This window comes from Archocentrus centrarchus (genome assembly GCF_007364275.1).
Source record: "Archocentrus centrarchus isolate MPI-CPG fArcCen1 chromosome 18 unlocalized genomic scaffold, fArcCen1 scaffold_23_ctg1, whole genome shotgun sequence".
In the NCBI taxonomy this organism is placed as follows: Eukaryota; Metazoa; Chordata; class Actinopteri; order Cichliformes; family Cichlidae; genus Archocentrus; species Archocentrus centrarchus.
This window is the reverse complement of record NW_022060145.1, coordinates 8,325,356-8,337,825: the sequence shown is the minus strand read 5'-3', so window position 1 is coordinate 8,337,825 and position 12,470 is coordinate 8,325,356. Positions and strand designations below refer to the sequence as shown.

At 41.9% G+C, this 12,470-nt stretch overlaps 1 protein-coding gene across 1 annotated transcript in view; it reads right to left on the bottom strand.

Annotated features, from left to right (window-relative positions):
• Nucleotides 1-11,808, bottom strand: part of LOC115775067 (phospholipid-transporting ATPase ABCA1) — a 173,421-nt gene extending 161,613 nt beyond the window's left edge. Inside the window, 2 exon segments of the mRNA XM_030722513.1 lie at nucleotides 3,704-3,833; nucleotides 11,680-11,808. Coding sequence (XP_030578373.1) covers nucleotides 3,704-3,769 — 66 coding nt within the window. The 5' untranslated portion in view covers nucleotides 3,770-3,833; nucleotides 11,680-11,808.
• Between the last annotated feature and the right edge of the window lie 662 nt (nucleotides 11,809-12,470).

The window sequence follows — 12,470 nt, the reverse complement described above, 5'->3', positions numbered from 1 at the left end:
ACAGTCAGAGTAACTCAGGTCCTCACGCTTGCCTGTTTCTGCTTCCAACACATCAACTTCAAGAACGAGACTACTCACTTGTTACCTAATATAGCCCACCCTTTCATAGGTGGCACAGGAACAAGATAATTAGTGTCATTCACTTCACTTGTCAGCAGTTTTAATATTGTGGCTGATCAGTAGATAGTCTTTTTTTATTATAGTTATTACAGATTCAAGCTTCCACCTTTACCAATCTCACCTACACACTAATTCTCACAGTGCTGTCATGTGGAAGTTTCTTTATGCATCAAGTCAAGGCAGCATGAAGTGTATCAAAGGCAACTCATGGCTGCAGCGTTTTCAGCAGCGTTAGAAACATTACCACAAATAATTATACAGGATATAGAAAACGTGAGCTGTTACAGTACTTACAGCTCGTTCTTCCTTTGACTTGTCAGTGCCAACCTTCTCTCAGCTAAGGTTTGCACGGCCCTTGTTACCAATCCCACTCCCAAATTTCATCCACTGAGCCTGCACCACTAACTTCAGTCTGCCTGCACAACAATAGATCGGCTAGAAAGCCTCAGTCAGCAAACCCCCCTATTACCGTCTTCGTAAAAATGTTCAGAATTTGTATTTGACAACACAGCCAAACAATAAGTGAAGACATTCATTACTGTCTTCATAATTAAAGAGCAGACCAGGTAAAGGTGAAGAAAATGCAACAATATATACTGCCTGCTACATCGTGGCACCACGGAGACCTCATAAGTGAGGCTGAGCACACTTCATTTAGTTCGCTTGGCATTCAGTGATGTAGTGAATCCTTAGTTGTGGAATTTGTCAATAATAAAACTGCAGAAAATCGCACTGCATATGCTTCAAAGAAACTAGATAGCATTTTAAATGTAGTCCTTTAATTCCTTCTAGTCTGCGTGTCAGTGAGGATGAAGTTCTGCTGAGAGGGTGAATTATCATAATGTATTCCAAGGAAAGGCATGGAGAGGGAACACAGATCATGGGGGACTTTCTCAATGTCTGGCTCCCCAGGCATTTGCCATTGGACACTAGAGTCTTTGTGAATAGATAATCTTCTCCTATGAAATTATGTGGAATACTGGACCATAAAATCAGTTTCATGCCTGTTTATAAATCTTAAAATGCTTGGTGAGGCATTCATATAATTGGTCATTAACCTCCACAAGCCCTCCAGAAGCACCATTGTCCTTGCTAACTCCCACTGGTTTTGTCTAATAACAATATTTCATGTTGACATTGGCCAAATATCCTACATCCCATGCACAAAACCACTACTGTCCCCTTGCATATTATTGGGAGGAAAACACTGAATATGTCTCCCTGTTACAAAAGGAAACCACAGTGTTCTGTCTGCTGGTTGGTAAAATTAACAAGGGAGTAATGTTCCCCAGAAATAAAGTTGTAAAACTGCAAATGACTTTGCCTTGAGTTATTCCAAAAAGCGTGAACTTTGATGAAATGTCTGAAGATGTCTTTTGTTCTACTCAGGTAACAGGCACACTGCGACGCTCGAACCCCTAACAAAACAAGTGGGCGGATGCGACTGAAAGGGTATAAATCAAACGCACTGCAGCTTTCTACAGCAGCAATATCTGCCTCTAATAAGGCTTACAAGAATCCTTGACAACCAGTCGAGACCCCTGGAATGCTGTTGCAACCCATGGGTAACTGTTATCTTCCTGCAGCATGTGAACTCCTGGCCAGTGTGGGTGATACGGCAGGCAATTATGTCCACCCATGCGTGGGCTGGTTTGTCTGTGACCGGAGCAAGGGACAATTGTTTGGAAAAGTTTTCTGAATCAGATACATCTATCTGGCTTGAATTCATATAAAATCGATTCTAAAATTGTTATTTATAAGCTTTATTTTTTACTAAATTAGAAATGCTGCTAGAAAAGGGTGCACAAGGGTTCAAGAAGAAAATTCCAGTGCTCACTTCTGCAAACTCTTGAAATGGATAAAATGTCTTAAAATGCTAAAAGCATCAGAAGTGTGGCACAGGAGTCCCAGGTTCAGTTAAAGCATACAAGGGTTAAAAGAGTTTCAAGGAGCGTAATGGTAAGGTCAGGTGAAAACGCAGCAGAATGCTAGTAATTTTCAATGTAGGTCGATGAAAGGAAGCTACACAACATTTGCTGGTTGACTTTTTACAGCACTGCAATGACTCAATGAAACATCAAACACTCAACTAATCGCAGCCTTCCATGTTCATAGAAACGCACACACAAGGCCTTCATTAGAGTCCCACCAGTATACAGTTTTTAAGAACGATACCAATACTGATATTTGGTAATGCAAAAACCAGATAACTTCAGTATATCAGCCAATATCTTTTTTCTTTCAGACACATGAAACATAAACAGAACTCCTAACATCTGTTCATGTTGTTGATTATTTACTTGTTTAAGCTCTGCCCTATTCTGCTCATCTCAGCTGGTTCCTGTGGTTGTGGCATTGAACACTTTTGTCATTTTTATTTATCATCCACCATAAATGCCAATACGGATAGCTCAGCAAATATTGTAGCTAGCACTGGCCGATAGCATTGGCAAAATTGGTCAGGAACTGTGACAATTAGAGATGTACCGATTAACCAGGTAGGGATCATAATCGACCGATTTTCAGCGATCACGACCGAGACTGGTAACTGGATTACAACCCAGTCGGTTTCACGCTTGTGGAGCAACAAACTAACATGTCATTAGTGGGGAAGCTCTGTACTGTGAGGCAAAGCAGCCTCGGTATAAGCAAATAAGATTTTGTATTGAAGAAAAGTTGATTTCTCTTTGTATCTGCTGCCCAATTACAGTTCTTAGAAGAAAATCCATACCGGCAGGTCGCACTTAGAGAAACATCAGAAAGTGGCCGAGAAAAACCGCACTCGCAGGTCGCTGTTATCATAACAGTGGCTCGTAACGTTAACATAAGAACTAAAAGCAGGTGAAAATCAGATGAGGTGTAACTGCTGAAAACATCAGTTAAGAGTGCTCATAACAGGACAACACATTAGAAAAAACCTAACAGCTTAAAGTGAGCAGTGAAAGTGTGAGTGGGAAGAATGAAATCTGTTGTAATGTCAGCTGAACTGTAGTCAGTCATAGTTTCATTCTGTACTGAAGCATGGACTTCAGGAGAAGGAGAATATGGCTTTTTTACTTAAAATGAAACGAATAACCTCTGATTGTGTGGTCTGGTTTTTGTAAACTGTGCCGACGCTCCTTATGAATAACAGTTAAGTGGTCAGGCACCATGGTAAGAGGATGGAAAGAAAATCTGCCCTTCAAACAAAGCGTTTAACATTTGTCACTCCCTATCCATTTCCACTGGGCCAAAGACTGGCTTTGTTAGATGTAAAATCCAGCCAATGTGACATAACATGCACAGGCGATGGATCACCAAAAATTGAAGGTGGACACTCTGAATTGGTCGGCATTAAGGTAAGATTGTTCTTGTTCTCTAAGGGAGAGTTAAAGGCGGCTTACTTCTATAGTAGACAATTTTCCTAGTAAATCCCTCCTATTACCTTTCCCTCCCATGAATAACTTAGTCGCCCTTGATAACACAAACCTGGGACCACCATCCTCATTTTCTCTCCATTGCTGACCAATTTTAGCAGATATACGTTGATTTGCGGGTTTGGGGGGGGGGGGGGGGGGGGGGGTGTTAGTGCACAGAAGTGTACCTTTTTTCTCTTCCGTAGAGTGAAGTTCTTCCACAGGAGCAGAGTGAACTGCGTCAGGAGACCCATTATGGCTTATCCTGGCAATATCCTGCCAAAGCGTCGCTATGGCAACTGGCCCACTTAATAAACCCTGGAGGGAATAAAAGGCAGAGTTTGGTTTTAATACAGAGGAGCATGCATCTTGGGGGAGTGCCACTAATCATTCACTTCCCCAGGCCTTGGGGCTTACGGTTGCAGCACCTGTTCTAAGAATTATTATCACCTACACTCAGCAGATCTCAGGACGAGGCTGAGCTCACGCAGGTTACGCAGTTTGGGTCTTACAGTCAAAGAGTTTTTTATTAAGGACCGTGTGGTTGTTTTATTATACACTTCATATTAACAAACTGGATCAAAGCAAGCATCTCTTTTTTTTTTTTTGCCTTTAAAGGGACAATGTAAACTATAGTCTCTGCCTCATTGACTACACCGTTACAAATTCTCTGTCCATTAATCAGTCTCTTTAGTGACCAGAGAACAATAAAGTCAGGGAAAAAAAATACATGGACAACTTTTCATATGAACCAAAGACTACCATAAAACATTTATTACATATTTTACTATCTACTCAACCCTGATTACACAGATAATAAACAAATAGGTCTGCTGTGTCATTTTTACACTGCTACATCAAGTATGACCTTTATTAAAAACTCCACAGCTGACAGTCCTCCCACTGACTGCGGTTAATTTATTTGCTTGCTGCGAGATTCCAACTCAGTCTTACGAGCACGCTGGTCCAAGTTGCCATTAGTTCCACGTACTCAGCGAAAAGGCACGTGCTTGGGTTCGACATATACCTACAGTACAGATTCCTGTGCACAGCCACTAACCTGCACTTCTGCATCAATTTGCAGTGCTGCTGACCGCTGAGAATCACAGTTTTCATGCAAGCAATTAATGTAAAAATGGTCCGTTTTATTACACATATAACGGTAACAGTTGGGCACACCCGCACTCTGACACGTTGGTTGTTTTAACATAAATATTATAATATATTAAAAGACAATGCTGGAGGACACATACATCATTTTTGTATAATGTGATAACTTTAATGATGAACTCGTACATTATGCTTAAATTATTTATAAACAATAAATGGAATAAACATGGAACAACATGTGAACAAATATGAAAAAAGAAACACTTACCTGTATATTTTTGGTAATAATATATTAATAATTTATGCAAACATACAGCAATACTCATACACTTACAGTGTCATAATCACAAAAAGTAAGGGCCCAGAGTGAGGCAGACGGACGAAGAAAAGATGGACTGAAGAAAAATTTGCTGCATAATGCTAGCATGGGAAAAGAAAAGGAAACTGATGGCATGAACATAGAGCACAGGAGATGAAAAAACAAAACAACTAAAGAACCAGGAAGTGATGCAGCAGCATATCTGGTTCACCATCACAGTTCCCGGGTTACTGCCTGTAAAACGACAAATGTGACATTGACCTTGAGCACAATTTGGGCGAAGATCTATCGTGCAGATCATTGCGTGTAAGTAAAACCTGACAGAAGTAGCGATTCTGTGCCTCGCCGTGGCAGAAGATCATCAGCCTCTCAGCTAGATGAGCTTACAGAACAATGGATGCTGATGCCTCAAATGACATCTTCAAAACACGCCACTGAACCTTCCAGTATTTGCTAATGAAAACACACACACAGTTCTGTACGCTGTTTGGTATGTGTTGCGTGTTCACACGTGATTAGAAGGAATTGATTATATTTATTACCCGTGGTATGTTACCATCTGTGCTGAAAACATGTTGCGGAGCACTTTATCTCATGTTCTGTGAACACATTTAAGACCAGAGTATGTGCACTAGGTGAGGAAGGCAGGGATTTGGATGGGCTTTTTAGCCCAAGGGTAGTCCTGACAAATGTGCCACCTTTTAACGCTCCATTTCCTCTTTCTGCAAACGTTCCATCTCCTCCATGTGTGTTTACATTATTTAATGCTACTTCATGGATGTTTTATTTACTGTCATGGGAAAATTGATGCTCCTCCACTTCCAAATGCCCAAATAAGTGCTCTAATGGGCAAAAGAATGGGAGTGCCCAAGGCCATTCAGTGATCTGTTACTGAATATTGGTGAGATGGCAACAGAGGAAGTTTAAGTTTAAGTGAATCATGCCAGTGAATCATGCCTGCTGATGTCAAACTATCCATATGTATTACAATCAGACACACAGTCCTTTTTCTTGTATTTAGTGTACTAGTCAGTATTTGCTTGAGCCTTCAGTCCATGGTTCATGTGTATTTTTAAGGAGATAGTTATGGACCTGTACAAGCAGCTGATAATCTGGGTCATGACACAGAGGCCTAGTGCATGCATGAGCACTTGACTGCATCAAATGTTCGTGTAATTGAGTATGGGCTTGTAACACGCGGGAGAAAAACAGCTTGGTACCACCTCCACTCTGAAATCATGTCAGGCATGAAGGGTAAACAACATCTCTCAGAATATACTTGTGCCATATGTCAAAAATCTGTGTGTGTGTGTGTGTGTGTGTGTGTGTGTGTGTGTGTGTGTGTGTGTGGTGTGTGTGTGTGTGTGTGTGTGTGTGTGTGTGTGTGTGTGAATTGTGTCAGTATCAAGAAAAGAAGAAAGAAAAAAAAGGAAGAAAGAGAAAGCGAGAGCGATTTGTCTGTAAAAATGGCGTGTGTGGGTGAGTGTTGTAGAAAAGCCCAGCTCAAGGACTCTCTCCGATCCCACATCTAAAGAACAGATAACAAGTAACAAGAGAGGGTACGATTGTGATTTGCATTGCAGCCGCAGTGTTACAAAACACAGTGAACACAGTTCTCCGGAGAACAAAACCATACAGAGTGAAGTGTTTTCCAGATCATCATTTTAATCTACGACTGGGAGCACAAAGAATAATTCAAATGAGTTCTTTCTCGGCACTTCATTTTTTTATTTTTTTTTTTCTGGTCCTCACAAGACTGTGGCCGTCGGGCGCTGGCATCAGCTTTTCACGGTATCATTAGCTCCGAAGAAAGCCCCAAGAAAAAAGCAAGGAAACAGTGAAAGGGAAAGACTGTAGTGCTGGGGGGGGTGGGGGCATATTGAGAGGATATAAGTGCTGATGCATGCCTGGCATTTGGGGAATAGGGACAGCAAAGTGCATTATTTCAGTCTCTAGGATGATGGAAAGAGAAAACAGATATTTGTCATAGAGCATGAGAGCAGAGGACAGCAGCAAATGACTGCAACATCAGTTACAAGGGGGGTCGCCATAGCCTTCTGAAGGGTATAATGGTCCCTGCGCTCCTTTGTCCAATTTGTCTTTTTATCTCTAAGAATCTCAGTCATAAGCACCGTACAACTTTGCTACAGCAGGAAATCACACAGCGGGCCGCGAGAAGGCAGGTCTGAGCAAAAGCCTGTAGTATGTGTATTAATTGCAGCTGCTATACTGACAAGCCCGTCGCCTCACTCACGCTCCTTTACTTCATTAGACAGTAATACACTAATCACTAGTGTTCAAAGAGAGAGATTTATCAAGGTAACAGGGGTACGCGTAATTAAAGCTTATGAAAGGTATGCAAGAGGATCCTTAAAAGCGACACCTGCAATTTTTGGATCAAATTTGAACACAGAAGAAAAACTCTTAGTTCATTATGAATCATATGCAAATCACGAGCACTGAAAGGCATAGTAAATAACAGTTGTGTGATACAAAATATTGGGGGTGGGGAAAAAATATTGATATGAAAATATGCTGTATCAGTTCCTGTTGCAGTTATCGATACACTTGTGACTTTATTAAATTGTGCAGGCATGCACCGTTTTGATTTGCCAGTGTCACGGCATTATGACTCCACGTGATGCCGCCTATCAAAGAACCGGAGACTACAAGGCAAGTGGCGTTCGCAGGGAAAACAGAGCAACGACAACCAAGGGTTTCCTGGCAGGGGAGCCGACAACTGAAAGCAAACCACCACCTTATGTAGTGGCAGCAGATGAGGTGATCAGGAACAGGTGAGCTCATTACTTCCAGGTATGTGGAGCAAAAGGGCAGGAACCCAGGATGAGTCCTGCCCCTGAAACAGGTCAACTCAACACAAACACAGACAGAGGAGAGAGAGAGCAAAAGGGAAGAGAAGATAGAAAATGGTGACCCGGCACAGGAGGACTGAGGGACCATGACACATATGCCGAGTAACTCCGTGTTTCTCTGTATAGATGCCATTGAAAACTATTTTCATCCCCAATAAACATTTCCTTTATGAACGACGCTGCACTCGAGGACTTTTACTCCAACCTCCAAAAAATGACTGAAAAGTTTCATTCTACCTGGTTGCTCCTTCACAGAAGACTGCAGGTTGAATTTGTGGTGGTTACAGTGGACTCTGACCCAGTTTCATGGTAAAAGACAGCATTAAAATGCCCACAGAAACTTTTCAGACCAGTCCATAATCCACTTCTCCTTGGTCCATTCATATCCTCAGAATGCTTCACAACCTTTCTCTCCCCCCCCTCTCTAAACGCTGCTAAATGCAGAGCTTCCATTCGTTGCATTGTGAGTTTGTGAGTCACAAAAACCCTGAACTCTCAAGCTGCATGCTATTCTGGTTTTGGCCAATTTAGCCCAAGGTTGATGATCTCACTATTCTTCAGCACAAAACAAAACACCTTCATCAGCCCTCCCCAGATCAATGCACTTTATCAAACTCTATGCAGACTTTGGAGGTTGTAGTTTGTATTGCTGCTCAGCTGGACTGACGAGCGTGTCTACCACCCCGTTTATATCACCCGTCTCTCTAATGCAATACAGTTTAACAGTTAACAGCGTCTTGCAAGTACATCCTGCAAAATCGAATTAACGCCTCTATAAAACTGTTTAAAACATTATAACCTTCGCAAAGGCTGGAATCATTTCAAGGTGGCTGTTTTACCTTCTGAAGGACTATTATGTCAGACTGCATTAGATTTGGCTAGGGTGTATAAATGTATACAGCTTTCCTTTTCCAAATCAACCCGACATATTAACTGTACCTGCAATGCTACGGCCTGATTTTTACTGTTTTAGTCCTGCCTGCTGGAATAACTCTGGAATATTTCCACTAATAATTATACTACTACTAATTGTAAAGCGTCTTTGAGTACCTTGAAAAGCGCTATATAAGTCTAATATATTATTATTATTATTATTATTATTATTATTATTATTATTATTATTATTAATAATGACATCATGCAATCATGCGGCTGCAAGGATGAAGACACATCTGTTAACCTTATAAACCAGCACTGCAATACTGTAGCACACAAGAACCTCAAAGTGTTGAATCTGCTATTTCTCTTTGCATTACTTTATACCCCCCACCACCACCACCACCACCACCACCGCCTCCATTTGCTCTCCCTCGGGCAAGTCTCCCGCCTGTCCCTGTGCCAGCTCTGCCAAGCTGACAGGAAAAGAGAGTTAACTGACCCAAACATGGATCTTAATTTTCTTTTAGAGCCACACACAGAATTCTCAGCAATGTAAGCAGAGAGCCCTCATGGACTATAAACCTTGGCATTAGAGGAGGTTCTTGACCCTGCTGCCCACAGTCATACACAGCAACAAGCTTCTGAAAACTGCAGCACGGTCGGTCTGATGATGCTTACACACAGCACAGCATTAGTTGTTAGAAATAATCTAAAAGATTTGACAGATGTAAATGAAAAGCCATCGAGAACATCAAGGACACGCCAGTTTTACAACAGTATGGTTATTAATAAACTAAACATTCCTCTCGCTACAGTGTTAACAGCATTATGTAGGAGAAAAAAGTACTACAACACACCGATCTGTTTACTCGCTGGACTGACATTTACGCATTGTCCTGAAACTGTTCAATTATTTGCTTTACTGTCCACTTTGTCAGGTTCTAACTGCTTGTTATAACACATATAACTGATCAGCCAATCACGGTGCAGGAACTCAGTGTATTTAGGCGTGAAGATGTGGTGAAGTTCAAACTGAGCACAATTATGAGAAGGAAAGGTGACTGAAGTGAAGATGAACATGACATGGTGGGTCTGGGTACGTGAGAAACTGTGGATCTACTGGGACTGCCCCACACAACCATCTCTGGGGTTTAGAGAGGACGGTCTGAAAAAGAGAAGATATCCAGTGAGCAGCAGCACTCTGGGTGAAAATGCCTTGTTAGTGGCAGAGGAGAAGGACCGGACTGCTTCTAGCTGATGAGAAGGCAAGAGTAACTCAAATAACCATGCGTTCCAACTTAGGCATGCAGAAGAGCATCTCTGGATGCACAACACGTTGAACCTCAGAAGACCACACCTTAAACTGAGGCTACAGTTCACACAGACTTACCAAAAATTGGACAATAGAAGATTGGAAAAACATCGCCTGATCTCGGGAGCCTCCTTCCTCCTTCGGTTCAGATGTTAGGGTCAGAGGCTGTCAACATGAAAGCCTTGTATCAACGGTTCAGGCTGCTGCTAGTGTAACAGTGTGTGGGGGGGGTATTTTATTGGCAAATTTTGGGCCCCTTAGAACCAACTGAGCATCGTTTAAACTCCTGAGTATTTTTATTGGCCTTTATGACAATGGAAGCACCCATCTCCTGATGGCTGATTCCAGCAGGATAACAGACCACGTCACAAAGCTCAGATTATCTCAAACTGGTTTCCCGAACGTGATCTCAAGCCAGTAGAGCACCTTTGGGATGTGGTGAAATGGGAGATTTGCATCATGTATGCTGACAAATCTGCAGCAACAGTGTGAGACTATCATGTCAGTATGGACCAAAATCTCAGAGGAATGTTAATTAGAATCAAGAATCACGTACAGCAGCTCTGATCCAGCAGGGTGTACCTAACAAAGTGACTGGCGAGTGTCTAACATAGATACCTGAAAGCGAAATGAAATCACTAATCAGAGGTCTTGCTGGTGGCAACAGCTGGTTTGCAATTCTAAAAGCTTTCTTTCAGCTACTTTTTCTGAAGGTTTTTTTTTTTTTTAAATAAAGTTTACTTATAAATAAATAATAAAGTTTACTTACAATAAAAAAGTGATACTGTTCTTTCACATATTTAACCCGCATCTGAGTTTTGCACCATTTACTCCCTTTATTCAGGGAAACCTTAAGCTGTCAAACTAATAATAAGTCGTAATGCTATTACTGATATTAAGGCAGTCATTACATGTAATTAGTTGTAGAGAAGTCATATTTCCAAGCTCTCATAACTGTGCTACTCGAATCAACGCGTCAGTCACTTTCAGGCCCTGATTACACATTCATTAGAAATACATTAAACTTATCAATTAAAAAAAAAAAAAATCGCTGCCACTTAAGACATGTACAAAGGTACACGCCGTGTGGTACTGCCTCTGCTCAGCTCATAGATGTAAAAGCAGCCCTGGCACTGAGTAAATCATTAGCGTGGCAGTAATATTGCTCAGCATGGGTTAAAGTTCACTTTCCTTCCCTTCTGACTCAGCTGTTAGAGTATGAGCACTTCTGAGTTCCTTGACATTGCGCCAAACACTAAACAGCAAATATGTGATGTTCTTTGGTTATGTAAAACAAATAAACAAGCAAAAATATGTTTTAAAAAAGCATAAAGTGTAATCCTTTATATTCTCCTCGGCCCTCTTTATTGACATTTTAAACGTAGCCAGCCTTGAGGCGCGTTTATTAAATGTTTTCGAGTAAGATAAGCGCTTCTCTGAGCGCTGCTTTACCCGCTGCAGACAAGGCAGGAGGAGGCATGGAGGAGAGGAGAGGCATGCCCAGACCTCAGCCCGGGGTAGCCTCGGGAGTAGAGAGCTACAAAAATAACACCGCAAGGAAGACAGCATGACGGGAGGGCTTGGATACGAAACATGTGTCCTGTTAGAGGAAAACAAATTCACTCTCACTCAAAAACAAAAAAAGAAAAAAATAAGAAAGAAAAAACCTACCTCAAAGCTGTTTTGGTTTTCACCCATCAGCACATCTTGGGGCTTAAAGATGGATTAAGAGCAGTTTTAACTGCCAGCCCTTATGACTGACTCAAAAAGGCTTTTACAGCCTCTCGTCCTCCCCCTCATTCCCTGCCTGTCTCTCACTGTCGCTATCCTCTTTTACCTGGAGTCATAAAGTATGCAAATGACCTCTGCCGAGCCTGTCTTAGCGACTGTATCCACAGCCAGGAAGCGCACAGGTGGTGTACATTACACAGCGTGCTCCCTTAAGCTCAGGCCCGCAGCAGAGCGCATATGTCTGCGTCTTGTAGTCCTGTCGGAGACACCCGAAGAGGGTGAGCAGGAGCGCTGCCCTACATTTCACCGGCCTTGTTCTTCTTTTTTTTTTTTTTTTGGCCGTTCACGGGCCCGTGCGCGTTTGTCTCGTGGGGTGCCTCACAGCAAACTTTCAAATGTGGTCACCTGTTGACTTAGCACAAATTATTCATGATCTAATTAGTCCGACATATTCATCTTTATTTTAATAAGTCGAGCTGCGGTGAGAGCGGTTTGAGACCAGATGGGATCGCGGGGAGAACATTTATTTACTGAGACGGAGCCAGAGCGAAAGCGTTGATGATGTGGTTGATGATCAACTGAATGCGTCGCATGGGATGCGCCGACTGTAGGGTTTTACAGCAACTATATAATTAGGTAACAAGGAGACTAAGAGTTTATTATTCTAGGTGATAAAGAATAATGCCAAAGGTGCACTGAGAGGATATAAATATGGAGATGAGATGGGTGTT